Raw genomic sequence first — 16,584 nt, 5'->3', positions numbered from 1 at the left:
CTGTGTCTCCTGGGTCACATAGCTAGTTTGCAATCATGCAAACAGAGGTTAATACACTGGAGCTGTTATTATCTTATGATTGCTTAAAGGTGTGGTTTACTCATTTTTTTCAGCACTTTTGCAGTGTTCTCTAGTGTAAATCAATGTCTTATGAGTCATTCAAAAAGACTGAAGTTTGCTGGTGCAGAGGTGGGCTGAAAAAAGCAAGATAACTCATTTTTATTAATGATATGCACACACCTCGCTTCTGATTGGCTAACAGAACGCGTTCAGCCATGTTGCAAAGTCACTTTCACCAAGACACTTTCCACTTTCTCTCTCTCTCTTCTCGCTGCAAAATTTTTTTAAAAGTCTCCCCGTGGGCGGGCGCAAGCCAAGAAGGGCGAGGCCTTGAATGCCAATTCACAGTGTGACATAGATATGTGAAGATTTTCAAACCCTAGCGTTTTACCACCTATTTCCTATCAGAAGCCAATGCAGGAGATAGGTGTAGAAGATTGTTTTCATGTTCAGCCTGCATGAAAAACTCAGGGTGACTGATTATAATTGAAAAATGTTTTTTCAGTCAACCACAAAAGCTGCAATTTTCAGCCTCTCTCTTACTATTATGTTATACATTTGCATTTATTCTTACATCATATACAAAACATTCATCAGGAAAGTTGCTCTGCGGTAGAACCACCTCTTTTGTAGTGCTCGTGTTCCAAGGGATGCGTCGGTGCTCTATTCCTTCCTGGCATTTACAATGTTTCTGTCAATAATTCATTCCTACTTGTGAAAATCACCTATGTTAAAACTAGAGACACACTCTATGTACAGTAACAAATCTGTTTGGCTACCGTCTTCCATCTTGACTCAGTCGGCAAAAGCCCCATAAAGTCAGAGCGTGAGCACAGTCGTGCAGTTTTCCAGATGTGTACTCCTGACTTTAAAAATTTACACATCGAGCCATTTCAAAGACATTTCCAGACAAATTGAAGACGTCCTGATTTCTTTTTGAGGATGCAGATCAATACGTCTACACAACTCTGAGTTAAAGCTCCACTTCCTCCAACTGCCTACATCCCCCCTCAGACCTGTTCTCCTACAGCGCTGAGTGAATTCAGCTAACAAAAAGTACTTTTAGGGGCCACTGCTATGGTCACAGCATCTCACTTATTACAGAAATAATCATTCAAGGCTTCTGCGGTTTTAGGGACGGAAAAATCTCAAGACTTTTGACCTCAGGAAGCGAATGAAGGATTTAGGGAACATTTCCTTTGATTCTTGTGGAGTGTAGTTGAAGAAATTCTGTGGATGAGCAAGCACGTCGAACAGTGCCTTCATGAGCTTCTTATCCTGAGGAAACAGAAAGTGAGTTAAATAAACCCTTGATGAACATGAACAGCCATTTGCATTCCTACATGTCTCCAATAAAGAGCGCTCCAACCTTTTGTTATAAAGTCATGCATCAATAATTTAAAGGGTAACATTATTGTTTGTACAATCTAAACAAATTAGAGGTGGGAATTTACTGTGTTAATTACGATTAATTAACTTTATAAAATAATATGTACACATGCTGACAAATCCCACAATGGTTACCTTTATAATGAGACCAAATATATCAAATAGACTTTGTGGTTACAGAAATGTACTCAAAGTGTGGGTATGTCACCTGTGCCTCACTAATATTAATTTTAATTTTAAAACCTTGGGTGCAAAATTCTCTTTCACGATTAAAATGTGATTAATCAAGATTAATTAATTACAAAGCCTCTAATTATTTAGATTAATTTGTTAATTGAGTCCTACCCCTAAAACAAATATATTGATTTTTACTTTGTAAAACAACATATTTACTTTAATTTTACAAGTTTCAAACCCAATATATAACCATATGGCTTTCCTACATTAGACAATAAAACAAGACAAAAACCACACACCTTGAGGATTTCCTGGTGGTTTTCCGATGCATATAACCGCCCATCTCTCACTATGTCTTCAATCAATTCTTGATAGTCCTCTGAAAAAAAATTCAAAGAAATATCCTTAAAGAGACAATGTGTAGATTTTACCATTAATTTCTGGAAATATTCATCAAAATGTTGAAAATGAATGAAATGATGCCAGTTGTTGAAAAATATTGGCGGCTTTGTAACATATAACCATAAAATCAGGTCTAACACACATGGGAGTGGGTCTAAGGGTGTTTCTCAATGTCAAGCAGGTGCGCAGATAGGGTGGGGGACGGGGGTATCTGCCCCCCCCCCCCCCCCCCCGATTCAGATCGACCCCGATTCTTGGTTCTAGTTTCTGTACATTGTTGTCGGTGTTGGGACTTACTCGTTATAAGCACCAAAGCCTCATTGCTGACTTTAACAAGTCTCATCTACAAATATGATCCCTCATGAAGTTACTACTTTACACCAGAAGATAGTGGAGACGTGTAACCTTCAGGCTGAGCAAAGTTTTGGAGTTTTTAGAGCTTGAAAAATGCCTCCCGCTGAGAAGCTCCCAGTCGGGGAGAGGAGGAGATGCGCGCAGCATGAAGAGTGCAAATATGAGATAAAACGTATAATTGCCGGCAGGTCTGGTCTTTGTTGACTGATCACTTTGTCTGGTAGTGCTGCATGAGAGGTGTGTGGAGTTTACAAGCTCCAAACGTTGGGTTTGATGTTGGTTTAACCTTCTCTGGGACGTGATGAATGTAGAAATTATGGTAAAACACCGCTAACATGACAGACGTAGCGGCAAAGTAAAAAAAAAGGACTTGAAAAAGGGGCAGATGCCGATGCGTTAATATGGAAGTCAAGTCTGCCACATAACCATAAAAAAAGTAAAATATAAAATTTTAAAAGAGATTTATATATTTATACATAAATTTAAACTTTCCAAATATAATGAAAATTTCTAAATAACGTAAAAATACGATGGAACATCTGTTGGTCAGGCTGAAAAGTTTGGGAACCACTGCTCCAAGTGATAAGTGAATATTGTTATTTAAATATATTTTATGTGCAGTTTTTTAGGGGTTTTATGTTTTCTGTAAATGTTGGTATGCTGAAAATCATTTAATGTTTTGCATAAAGCATGAGGTTTTGGTTAGTAATTGATTGGGAGAATAACAAATGACTGAATTAAATAGTGGGGCGCCTCTGTCAGTGCGCCCCAGGGCAGCTGTGGCTACATCGTAGCTCATCCCCATCAGTGTGTGAATGGATGAATGATACACTGTAGTGTAAAGCACTTTGAAGTCCTTACTCTGAGAGGCGCTATACAAGTGCGGATCATTTATCATTTATAGTGTTGATCAGGCAGAACTTTGTTGCCAGCGTTCCACTGCATAATGGCTTCAAACACTTATATAAATGTTTGTTTTTACGTAAACCATTGGATGAAATTACACAAACTGACTGAGCTCTAGTTTAGGCGCTTGCAATAGTTTGTGTTTGTGTATGTGTGTGTATGTGTATGTGTGTGTGTGTGTGTGTTTGTGTGTGTATGTGTGTGTGTGTGTGTGTGTGGGGGGGGGGGGGGCGTACATTGGAACTTTGTCCCCCCCAGTTTGAAAATCCTATCTGCGCCCCTGATGCCAAGGAACCTTGCCTTGATGCCTTGGCCTCACCCCGGTTGCCTAGGAGATACGTCATCAGGAGCCGACAAGACGTGTTCCAATGTTCATGTCCTATCGAGGCGTGTTCTCCGTTTGTTAGCCGTTTAGCTAGCTGAGCGAGGATACACGGTAGGTGTCTTGTAGCCTAGCCTTGGTCAAAAATTACCCAGAATACATCATGGTATTTTCAAAAGATTGGCGGATCAGAAGCCGGCAGCTACTTCGGGGACAAATTTCAAGTTTAAAAATAAGTCAACTAATTTAAAATGTTGTTTTAGATCCAAAGAAGTTATCTATTGTTGGTTAGTTGCTTAGCAGTCGCAGCTTCGTTGGCTAGCGGGTAGTAACTCACATATATTTTTAATTTAATAAATATATACACAATTTAAAAAGTAAAAGGCTCATTATATATTTATACCAAGGGTGTCAGTTTGTTTTCAGAATTGCTGGGGACAATAACCATACACTTGAGTGGGGTTTAAAAATTGCTGGGGACAATAAAGTAGGCTAGCACAGGGGTCGGCACCCCGCGGCTCTGCAGCCGCATGCGGCTCTTCCATCCATCTGATGCGGCTCTCTGTGCTTGTAAAATAATGAATGGATATTTAAATAAAATGCTTTATATTTTACTGCATTAATTTTACATCTGTATGCTAATTCTAAATGTAAAGATTGTCTGCGTAAACCTGAAAAGGTCCAACCCGGTCTACTGTGAGCCCGGGCTGAAGCGCCACGCTTGTGCTCGCAGCGTTTTAAAAAGAAACATATATGACAAAAGTGGCACCTCCTCTGTAAAACCACCAACAGGGTGAAAAATACCAAAAATTGAAGGCAGAGACGGGCTACAACTTCTGGATCCATTTTATATAAATCGTTTTATTGATTATCGTCTTATGAAAGATAACTTTGACGTACACGAGCGACCAGGCGCGTTGCAAGCTTTTCAGAAGTGTGGGGGATGTTGTCTGTGCCTAAAATAAGTTCATGTTATTCATCTTGTTAGTTTAATTTCCATAATAGCAGAGCAGGTGCAAATTTTAGACGCGTCACGCATGTCTCCGTTTTAAACACGTTTAAACTGTTCAGAATACAAATCCAGGCTCTGTCTCATTAGATTGGTGTAACTAAAGTTTGTACTGAATGAAACTTTACATTAAACCATGTTGAAAAGAAAAGGATCTGATTAAATCGTTTCCCCCTCATTTTACAGTCAGTACAGTGCAGTGCGCGTGGCTCTGGGGTTAATCAAGTTTAATTGTTTCTCTTTGCAACAATCTTCACAAGAAGGCAAATACTGGACACTGTGTTCAGCACGGCTCGGAGCGCCCACGGTGGACAGTGGGCTGAAGATCGGTAGAGGGGTTCGCGGCGCAGTGCAGAACCACGGTACATGCGATAAGATTTCCTCCCACTGAAGCGGTCTCGAAACCCGGTCTCTCTGAGGGATGTGTCACTTGGAAAAATGTTATTTTTATGAAATTGTGAAACTTTGGCTGAATAGCGCTTGTTCCTGTCTCTAATATGGAGACACATGACGCATCCGCTCAGAAAGCACCTGTAGAGACATTTGATCACGCACAAAGTTCATGTGGAGCAGAAGCGGTCGGGCCACGGCAGGTGAAACGTTCCTAGCCTACATGAAGTGAATCTGTTTAATTGTAACATTAATATGTTACTGGACACGCTGGTCTGGTTGGTTAGACCAGTGTTTGAAGTGGAAAACACACACACACACACACACACACACACACACACACACACACACACACACACACACACACACACACACACACACACACACACACACACACACACACACACACCAATTAAAATAATGCTGACAGGGTGGACTAGAAGCCAGGTGATGGTTTACGTATTTAAATGATGATCAGGCTGCTGTAAAATGTAATCTCCATCCACATCCAGACAGAATTATCCTCTATTCTTTCTCTATTTTCTCTGCTCTTGTCTGGGCTGACGTAGCTGACGGTGCGGGCGGCGCGCCTAACTAGCGGCTGATGCACATTTTACGCATTTGGAGAGGTGGGCTGCTTTGCTTTTACTGGAAGATGGTCCACTTAACGCACGGGTGTAGACTACATATTAATGACAAATGAATGAAAATTAAATTGGGAGTTTTTACTTCATATTTTAGAAATAAAAATGACGGGGAAAACATTTATGACTTCTTTTTAAACAAAAATTTCTAGCGCAACCTGCCTGCTTCACTTAAGTCACTGCTTATTAAGAACCGTCCAAAATTAACGTGGCCCACCCAAAAATGAAAACCTGGCGCCGCGCCTGGAAATTATTGTTCTTCACTTTATCAAACTCAGACTTTGTACAGCTAATGTCAAGATGTAAAATTATGAATTCAGCTCTTCCGTCCCTCCCTCTCCTGCGCTCCTTGAACCCGACATCGGCTGTCAGAAGCGGGAGGGGAAGAAGGAGATGAGGCAAACAGAGTGAGTGCGACGTGTAGAAACCAGACTGGTGTGGAGGTGAGCAAAACAGCTGGAAAAGTGTGGGTGTTGAATCCCCCCCATGAGATCTGAGCTGGTAAAACAAAAATCCTCATCAGCAGGCTTTTTTGAAAGTGGGGGGGACACAGCTGCCTATCACAAATTTTGCCGGGGACATGTCCCCGGTGTCCCCGGTTAAAGTGACGCCTATGATTTATACTGAAACTCTACGTATAAAATACAATGTTGTCTCCCGTGTCACGTGACCGCCGTGGAAGCCGCAGTCACGTGATGCAAGTCTGTTCCATTTAACCGTTTTCTTTGACCAAGGAAGGACAGTGTCCTTGTAAGCAAGGTTCCTGGTCTCGCAAGACATCGCCTCGCAAGGCCAGGCGACTTGACTTTGAGAAACACCCTAAGTCTCTGGGCGACCCCATGCTAGATGCCATGTTTCCTTCTATGGGAGCCCATGAGGACAAAATGCATTCACTGATTTACAACAAACAGTTACAAAACTTTCATCATTCTTAAATGTTGCTTTACACATTTACCTGTTGCCAGTGATGAAAGGGAGTCTGATGTGCTCATTATTTTGCTAAAGCTTGAACTTCCCAGGGCTTTTTGACCCTAATGGTCATCTGTTGGTAAGGTTTAGGTATCTACTGCCCCCTATCGCTAGGAAAAACACTGTCACTTTAAGTGTCACAAATGGAGGGGGTAGAATTCTACCAACTCAAATGAATTAATTAATTTCTGGTTTAATTCTAATAAAAAATGTAAATAATTCAATCAAAATGTCAGTAATAACTGAAAGTTAATAAGTTTTGACTGAATGTTATGTTTTTTATTAAGATTAAATATATAAAACATTAAGATTACACACAGGAAAATTATGTGTGGCTGTGCATCCTTTACATCAGGGGTAACCAACATGGCACCATGATGCCACCAGGAACCACATAAGGCACCCACAGGCCTTTTCTTCAAATAGCACAAGAAGTCTATAGTAAAATAAAAGCAATCTGCTGCCATCTTTTTAATCACAAATGCATCTATATATATTTAAAAACTACGGTTTTCTTTAAAAAAAATTAAATATGTTTATTATACATGAAGCTAGTTTAATTCTGTTCTATTCTAGTTTAAATTTCACTATGGTATTAACCTGGTAGCCCTTCGTATGGCTCAATACTCATGAAGTAGCTCTCAGCTTCACAAAGGTTGGAGACCCCCTGCTAACATGGTGCAAAAATCATCAGGTGAAAAATTGTGTGCATATTTTAATAACTCTCACAGAGTAATGACTGGATATACAACTACAACTGAATAACTTTTTGAGTGGTTCCAATTCAAGATGGCGGCCAAAGCTGATCAAATTTAGCAAACGAAAAAAATACTCAATTTAATGGATACTGAGCTAAACTTTTAAGATTTGTGTCTTTCCCAACACAAACTCCAAGTACCACACATTGTGTGAGATCTTTGCTTAAAACGTTAAACTAACAGAGAGTAGGGGCTGCATGACTTAATTTTTTTTAACGTTGACAGTCAAATAATGAAAATCTAGTCGACTTTGTCTAGTTGTTGATGATGTCATACACCTGAAGCGGCTAAAACTGACGATGGGTGACCAAGCGTTTTTTTCCGATGCACTGGAGTTTTTGACAATTATAAATGCGCCCACATATTCTAAGTTAAACACATCTCTTTTAACAACGGTAGTTTCTGCATCTTTACTGCTCCGCTTCAGCCCTCTCCCCTCTCCCTCTGCGCAGCGGCCGCAAACTCACCGATGCACCTGCAGCCTCTCAGACAGAGTTCCTGCTGCTCTAAACATTAAAATTATTTAATTTTCAGTTCCTCACTTTTGATTATCTTCAATTGTGTCTGTTTGTTGCAACCACCGGGTACAAAAACTAACTTGTTTTTATTTGACTATTTTTCTGTCCTGTCTGTTTATTATCTTCCTGCATCTCCTCTCCATCCTAAAGAAAAACTGCTACCTGGGTTCATATATATTCACCTCATGAGTTACCTTAGAACTGCAATTCTAAAAGATCTACCGACCGCAAAAACAGCAGAGTGCGCGCCGGCCGCACCAGTAAGGTGCGTCACCGGAGGACTAAACAGGTGATGCGCCCCGCTCCACAGCATCAAAACGCATCAGGCACAAATAAAAGACAGAAAACATAAAAGGAAGTGAGCCGACATGAACGATCGCGTGTTAAATTTGTTTTTGAGGTGGCGACACCTGATTTGATAATGTTACTGTGGCCGTGCTCAGGATGCAGATATCTGGAGCGCGTCAACGATCAGAGCTTTGCATGCGCAAGCTGGTTAAGATCGGATGGGGGTGAGGGGAAGGTTAAATTGCAAGGGGGCAAAGGTCACAATTTGGTCAAATGTCCGTTTTACCACAGGCGTCAGACACCAACGCTCTGGCACAGCGCGTCGCCTACCGACGCGCAGGGGCTCGTCACCTGCTATCTTTTCCGAGGACTGCATCTTGTCGGTCATTATCACGTGACAGCGACTAGTCTATGAAAGGCATAAAAAGTCACTACAGAGCAGTGAAGTCGACTAGTTGACTAGTTGATACAACCCCTACCGGAGATAACTCTATTTGTTGTTGGTCATCAAAATATCCACTATGAATGCTCTCAAGGATTGCTCATCGTACCATCGTATGTGACATATGGAACCTGGAAGCCTTTCCCGCTGTTTCCCTCGTTCGACTTGAACTGTATCCACAGCCTCTTGGATCGAGAGGTAAAAGCAATGGGACGCTCGTACGTCTGACATGTTTCGTAGGTCGTTACAGAGTTGGTCAGAGCTATGAGGTGAAAGAAGAACATTTTCCCCATTAGCTCTGTGATTTAAAATACATTCATTCACTTAGGAGATCCCAAATCCTCCTCTTACTGATGTTTTACTCACAGCTTTTTCTCATCACTAGGTAGTCTCCACATTCATCCTCAATGGGCAGGTAAATTTCAGGCACAACGATAAGAATTCGCCGTTTAGGCGGCGGGTTGATTGTCCAGGTGCACTCGATGTTGGCTGGATAGTTTCCCGGGAAGTTGGGAGACTCGATGAAGCCGGTAAAGTCTCCCAGCTCTCCGCCACACTGTCGATCTGTAAAGCCGCACAGACATTTCAAAGGTTTAATATTTGTATTCTCCACTCAGCACTCAGCGCAGGTGTTTTATGCTCGTTGGCGATCGATAGATAAACACACTTTTGCACTGCATGATGTTGGTGGATCCATCAAAGTCGGTGGTGGTGTTTCCAGGACAGGAGACACAGTAGTTCTGTCCAAACTCGCCTTGGAAGGTCCCCATCGGACAGCGAATGCAGCGGTGTGTGCTGGTGTTGTAGTAATGACCTGGAGAGCACTGGACTGCAGGTGCGAAAGGCAGGAAGGTAAGATCATTAGCTAGTTCAAACAGGTCTTGGGTTTAAGAATGTGTTTCTGAATAATTACATAAATCATCATAATCACAAAAATCCAATATAAGCCGATTAAATTGTGCATTAAACACATGATTAGTTTATTTTTCTGCAGCTGCAGAGGGCAGCAGAGCTCCAGTCGACACCAAAGGGACCTCTGCTGACATAAAATAGAATAATCCTTTATTTGTCCCTGAGTGGGGAAAACTCAGAAGCAAGCAAATGAATGGTAAATGGTCTGTATTTGTATAGCACCTTCTTAGAGTTCTGCAACCCCTCAAGGTGCATTAAAACACAATCAGTCATTCACCCATTCACATGCTGGTGGGGATGGGCTACATTGTAGCCACAGCTGCCCTGGGGCGCACTGATGGAGGCGAAGCTGCTGAGCACTGGTGCCACCGGTCACTCCGACCACCACCAGCAGGCAATTGTTTGATTGTTGGGAGCAGTGATGGTTCTACATCTGCACCGAGGAACAACGTGTTTTTGTGTCCACATCATACAGGAAGGGAAAATGGGAAAAGCATGCTCAAATCCCAACATGAACAGCTGTTTCACGTTATTTATTATTCTGACAGGATTTCATAAAAAACATCCCCATGAGCCCGTCCGTTTACGTTAAAAATAAACCAAACACGAGTTAATGGATGACACAAATAACTCTCACCTTTGGTTTCACACTCCTGAAAGGTGACGGCACCGCTGCGTTTCGTCACCAGGTTCCCGCCGCACACAAAGCAGGAAGTCCGGCCCACCTCTGACTGGTAGGTTCCCAGTGAACATGGACGGCAGGGGACGAAGCCATCATGAGAGAACTGACCAGGGGGACACTGACCTGAAAACACACACACACACACACACACACACACACACACACACACACACACACACACACACACTTGGTCAGAGTAAATTGTGCACTGTTAAAACAGCATAAGCTCTCTCTGACCTTTTAAAACAACATTGATTTAAAGGGTGTTCCTACATTATTGTGTGAAAAATGAAATTAAACGCTGTTTCCACATTGAATTTGTACTGAGTGACTAATTCTCGTGCAGGTGGGATTGAGGAGGTCTTCAAAGTATTCTGCCCACCGATGCACCACGTGCTGAGTAGAGGTCAGCAGCTTAAGTGTCCCCACTATAAACAGTGTTGGTAGCACATTGTTGTCCCCTCCTGAGGCGCCGGATGGTGGACCAGAATCTCCTTGAAGCCAGTATCGCGTGGACATTGGGGGCATTTCCACTGGACTAGCAGACTGGGGTGGTGGTTCCCTCATTTAAAAAGGTGTGTTCCAACTGCAGGGGGATCACACTCCTGAGGCTCCCTGGTAAGGTCTATTTAGGGGTTCTGGAGAAGAGGGTCCATCGGATTGGCGAATCTCAGATTTTGGAGGAGCAATGTAATTTTGTCCTGGCCGTGGAACACTGGACCAGCTCTATACCCTTAGGGCAGTCCTGGAGGGTGCACGGGAGTTTGCTCAACAAAACCACGAGTTTTGTGGATTTGGAGAAGGCGTTCGACCACGTCCCTCAGGAGGCCCTTTAGGGGGTGCTTCGGGAGTATGGGGTACCAGGCCCTCTGATACGGGCTGTTAGGTCCCTGACTGGTGTCAGAGCTTGGTCTGCATTGCCGGCAGTAAGTCAGGCTCGTTCCCAATGTTGGAATCCACCAAGGCTGCTCTTTGTCACCAATTCTGTTCTTAACTTTTATGGACTTCAGGTCAGGGACGAGATCCTGCCTCAAGTGGAGGAGGTTATGTATCTCAGGGTCTTGTTCATGAGTGAGGGAAAGCTAGACCGTGAGATCAATAGGCGGATCGGTGCTGTGTCTGCAGTGATTCGGGCATTGTACCAGTCTGTCGTGGTGAAAAGAGTTGACCAAGAAGACGAAGTTCTCGATTTACCGGTCGATCTACGTTAATGACCCAAAGAACGAGACTGCAGATACAAGTGGCTGAAATGAGTTTTCTCTGCAGGGTGTCTGGGCTCTCCCTTAGAGATAGGGTGAGAAGCTCGGTCATCCGGGAGAGGTTTGGAGTAGATCCGCTGCTCCTCCACATCAAGAGGAGCCAGTTGAGGTGGATCAGGCATTTGATTAGGATGCCTACTGGACGCCTCCCTGGTAAGGTTTTCAGGGTACGTCCAACTGAGAGGAGACCTAAAGGGAGACCCAGGACAGGTTGGAAGGACTACTGTCTCTCGCCTGGCGAGAGACGCCTTGGGATTTCCCCGGACGGGGAAAGTGGCTGGGGAGAGGGAAGTCTGGGCCTCTCGACTTAGGCTGTTGTCCCGCGACTCGACTCCGGATAAGCGTAAGTGAATGGATGGATGGATGACTAATTCTTAGTGGGCATCAGAAGGAATCTGCTCCTCTTGTTTAGTCTGTCAGAGCAGATGAGACTCTGATAAAAGCTCTGTCAGAACTAAAAGAAGCCTGAAAGCATTTGTTCTTGCATTCAAATAATATCATCACCACCTGAGTTCAAGCTCCTCTGGGTTTACACAAAACAGAACATCTGCCAAGGAGAGATCGTTATCACGGCACCATGACTTCCTGGATGTCTTTTTATTCACAAAACAAGTATTCTGTTCCTGTTCTGACGGTCTGAGCCTTTATCAGCATTTTGTTTATTTATTCTATAACCAGGATGTTAAATTACACTGTTAGGGGTAAAATTAGACTGGTATTCCCAATTCAAAGACTACTTTTTTACTATTATACTATTGTATATATATATATATATTTATATATATATATATTAGGCTTTATAGGGTTTTACACTCCTCTACTACAAAATAGATTAAAAACAGAAAATATAATAAAAATAAGATATAAAACTGAAAACTTACAAATATGGAGACAAGAAATTGAATAAAAACTTAAGGAATCAGACTCCAGCCTTGAGGTATTTGCATATTATCCAAATATAATTATTATGACAAATAAAAACACAGCTTTTATTTATCAAAAGTTACATTATGTTTATATTAAATTGTATTGTATTTAAAATGTTTAAATTACAATTTATTAATTAACTCAAAAAAAGTAACACACTCATACAATTAATGTTTGAGCGTCCCCCGAAATTAACGCACCGCTTCCAAACGCCGCAATATACAAGTAACCAGTAGGTGGAGTTGACAAAACGAGCAAGAAACCCTCTCCGTGATAACTCTGTCTCTGATTTAGAGATCTTTCACATCATCTACGATACCACTGCTGTCTTTTTTTCCGGTCGTAATCTCAAAATTAACATCTTTGTGAGCTCCTTTATTGACACCATGTTTGTTTTGGTTGTACCCACAAACACGGCTAACCATCCGGTCTGAGTTCTATAGTGCGCCCCCTAGTGGAACACTCCAATATTACCTTTAGTGCAGTGCCGTGTAGCAGCAAGTAAGTGAACAAAGACGCAGCGCCAACGTGAGGTTAAATTTAAATTTTTTTAAATTTAAAAATAGCTTGGGGGCAAAATGCGTTGAACGATTGAAATGTGATTAATCAAGATTAATCATTTACAAAGCATCTGATTAATTAGATAAATTTTTTAATCGAGTCCCAGCCCAGCATGATATTATATTATATTATATTATATTATATTATTCTGATTAAAATATTATAAAACTACAAGACAACGATTTTAATAATACCAAATAATTTTATGACTAATTTGTCTGATTAGGATGGCTTTTCTTTGTCAAAAACCTCTCCTTACCACCACACTCTGACAAGTTGCGAGCTCCGACCACCTTGGAAACTTCTCTTCCTTCTGGCGTTGGACAGACTTCACAGGACATCTGTCCCTCCTCGTCCTGATACGTCCCAGCCGGACACAACACGCACCGCCCCTGACCTCCATCGTAGTGTGTCCCAACGCTGCAGCTCACTAGCAGAGAGGGAGAAACAGGACATCAAAATGAATTTTAAAAACAAAATCTAGCTAAACAAACCTAAAGCTCAACATGTACAATTACTTCAGGATTAGAGATCCAAATAAAAACTTATCGTCTAATCATATAAACAGCCAAACAGTCAGTAACCCAAAGACAAAATGATATACAGGCGGTTTGCCCAGCAGCTGCAAATAATCCAACAGCTCTTCCCACACCATAGGAAAACACGACCAATAAAACAATTCAACTAAACGAGGAGACTAATATAAAAACAGGATTAAGGAGGGTCTGGTTCAGACATGGAACCATTAAAAACAGCCATGGGTGGAGAGTTTAACACATCAAGTCTGGGCCGAGACTTGTTCATACGTTTCAATAAAACATGTTTTTTATTGTTTATTCAAATTTGCAGTATAAAATAAAAACAGATTCTGTGTCATAAAACAATGCATCTTTCTATTAAATGACATAAATAGACCTAGGCCACAAAAAATTAGAGTATTAAAAGAAACTTATCTGACACATAAGTGCTCATTTATGACATATCACAGTTTGTGCCAGAGGTTTAAACTAAGATCTGATGTTAAGAAGTTGTTTTACTGTTGAGCATAATAGAGGCGTAAGGGAAAAATCAGGCGATATGATATTTGCAATTTTAAGGCTGAATTTAATAGGAAAACTCAGGCTAGACGCTTCCAAGACACATCCGGAGTAATAGGGAGCCTAAGTCATGCCCATCTACTTCTGGACCATGGGTCCCCGGAACAAATAAAAAATGAATGCAAATCAATGAGGTTATAAAAGTTAGTTTGGGGATTTTAATCCCCAGTGAGTCGTGGCGGATGGCTGCTTATACTGAGCCAGGATCCTCTGGAGGTTTCTTCCTGTTAAAAGGGAGTTTTCCTCTCCACTGTCGCTAAATGCTTGCCTAGTGTAAGGATCTAAATCAGAATCAGAAAAACTTTATTTATCCCCGAGGGGCAATTAAAAAAAATAACAGCAGAGCAGCATGACGTTGGACATACGAACATTGAATAACTAGGCAATTAGGAAGTAATAAAGCAGCAAGAATATGGATAAAACAGTAAAATATGCAAAAAATCACTGAGTAAGTGAATAAAGTGAATAAAGTGTCGTCTGTATAAAAGTTAAATATATGGAGAGCCCAAGGAGAGGGTTTATCGGCTGTAAAGACTCTGACACTAGTCAGTGACTGGATACGACGTGCTGGGTTCCTTATATGGGCAACTTTTTTCTGATTAGCTTAATGAACTGACCCGTATTGGAATATTTACTTTGTGAAGTGCCTTGAGATGACTCTTGTCGTGATTTGGCGCTATATAAATAAACTTCAAAACAAATCAAATCAAAGCTTTATTTATAAAGCGCCTTCCGCAACCCTGTCAGGAAGCCCAAGGCGCTGAACTTAACTGAATTGAATTGAATTGAATTAAGGTCCCTATCACGTGCTCTCGTTGTTCTGTCAGAATGAAGGCTGGAAAAACTGCTGCCACCTAGCAGTCAGTTTTAATTGCACGGCACACAAAAAAACGGTAAATGTTTGCACGTAAATTCTCAATTTAAAAAAATGATACGCTGCTTTTAAAATATTGATTCCGTATCATAATGATTTCCATCTTTCCTATTCATTTTCACTTACCCTTTCCTTACATTTTTAATCACAATTTTTTTTAAAATTCTCATTTTAAACATATTTTTAATCATTTTTGAAATATTTTTCATTAAAATTTTGTTTTTGTTTGGGTGAAACACCTCTTGATTTTTATCTTGCGAGGCGCTGTATAAAAGATGGTTTTCTTTCTTTCTTTCATTCATAACACAAAATACTGCAATATTTTTGTGTATCGATATTTTTTTCACCCTTACAACATCAAGCAGGAAATCACAAGAAATATATCAGAGTCTGGCTGTGGCAGCCATCTTGAATGTCATCTAGCCACAGCTTAAAGACTTTTTGAGAGTTTAAAGTTTGTCCTGTGGTTCATGAAATATTCTGCTAGCAGTCACTGGCAAAACGTCCCTGCCTTTAAGCGTCCTGCAGCAGAAAAATAGTTGCTTTTTCAGCTCTGACATCTTAACTTTCAAAGCAAAGATAAAACACACACTAATACAACCCAACACTGCTGCAGAGAAACTTTTACTGTCTTCATGAGAACCCTCACCTCTTCTGAAAGTAAACGCAGAGGAAAATCAAAGAGGTGTTTTCCCTCTTATCTTGATTACAGGGACCTAAGCACTATTTTGCTTTGGTTCCTCCCATTCAGAGCGATGCCTGTAATTAATTTCAGAATTACTCTGTCTGATAGTCTAAAGATCTTGGCTTCAAAAAAAAAAGAAAGAAAAAAGAAACAGAGGCCGATCTGAAACAAAAATAAATCAATTTATAACGTGCCTCAGCTCCACCACCTCCTAAGAAAACAGCTTGAAGCTAGCTCCATTATACATGGCTCAACAAACTGTTAGATTTTCATCTAAATGGGGAAAGTGTAATTCTATCAAGAGCAGTTCATTTTTGAAGGCCATTGTTTATTCTGAAAGAGCGCGGGGAGCCATCAGTGCATTGTCCTCTAACAGCTTTTATTTGACAGAGGGAAACATTGAGGGAAGAGGAGAGAGTGAAAAAGTAAAAGAGGAAGAAAAAAAACCTTGAAGCCTTTCAAATGCAAACAACACTTCTATAGAGTCCTCGAATTGATGGTCTCAAAGAGGTTTAAAAGACCTTTCACCTCTATTCAAGGCACCGTTTTTTCTTCTTCTTTTTTTTTTCCAGCTTGATGACATAGGAAAACACTCCGGTATCACAGCGGTAAGGAGCTGAACCCAATAAAAGGGGTCAGGTTCCTGAATCCCCCCATTCTGCTCGGCCCAATCGCTGCTCGCACCCACCCCGCCCGGGCCCAAACAGCTGATGCTAATTGATTCCCATGCTGTGGCTGAAGTCAATTCTCTTCAGCGGTTTAGTGGCTGGGGGTCATGCAAAGTGGCCCCAGCTGGGAGGAGGAAGAGGATAAAGAGGGTGCCCAGGAACTGCCAGCATTACTCCCTTAACATCTTCAGCTTTAAAACAAATACACTTAGAAAATGGCTCAGATGCTCAAAGAGGCACGGGTGGAGGTTTAAAAACCGTGGCTTTTAGGCGTTTTGGAATTTACCTAGC

The 16,584-nt window shown here is 41.4% G+C and overlaps 1 protein-coding gene across 3 annotated transcripts in view; it reads right to left on the bottom strand.

The window, feature by feature from the left end:
- Positions 1-988: 988 nt before the first annotated feature.
- Positions 989-16,584, bottom strand: part of scube2 (signal peptide, CUB domain, EGF-like 2) — a 30,526-nt gene continuing 14,930 nt past the window's right edge. For all 3 annotated transcript variants that reach the window (XM_015953082.3, XM_015953083.3, XM_015953084.3), the window contains 7 exons: positions 13,229-13,399; positions 10,178-10,345; positions 9,296-9,457; positions 8,995-9,192; positions 8,738-8,890; positions 1,926-2,005; positions 989-1,338 (listed from right to left, as the gene is read on the bottom strand). In XM_015953082.3, coding sequence (XP_015808568.3) covers positions 1,192-1,338; positions 1,926-2,005; positions 8,738-8,890; positions 8,995-9,192; positions 9,296-9,457; positions 10,178-10,345; positions 13,229-13,399 — 1,079 coding nt within the window. In that variant the 3' untranslated portion in view covers positions 989-1,191. The remainder of the gene's footprint in view (positions 1,339-1,925; positions 2,006-8,737; positions 8,891-8,994; positions 9,193-9,295; positions 9,458-10,177; positions 10,346-13,228; positions 13,400-16,584) is intronic.

Source organism: Nothobranchius furzeri, chromosome 9 (genome assembly GCF_043380555.1).
Source record: "Nothobranchius furzeri strain GRZ-AD chromosome 9, NfurGRZ-RIMD1, whole genome shotgun sequence".
NCBI lineage: Eukaryota > Metazoa > Chordata > Actinopteri > Cyprinodontiformes > Nothobranchiidae > Nothobranchius > Nothobranchius furzeri.
Note: the sequence above shows the minus strand (reverse complement) of the source record. Positions and strands in the feature narration are given on the sequence as shown.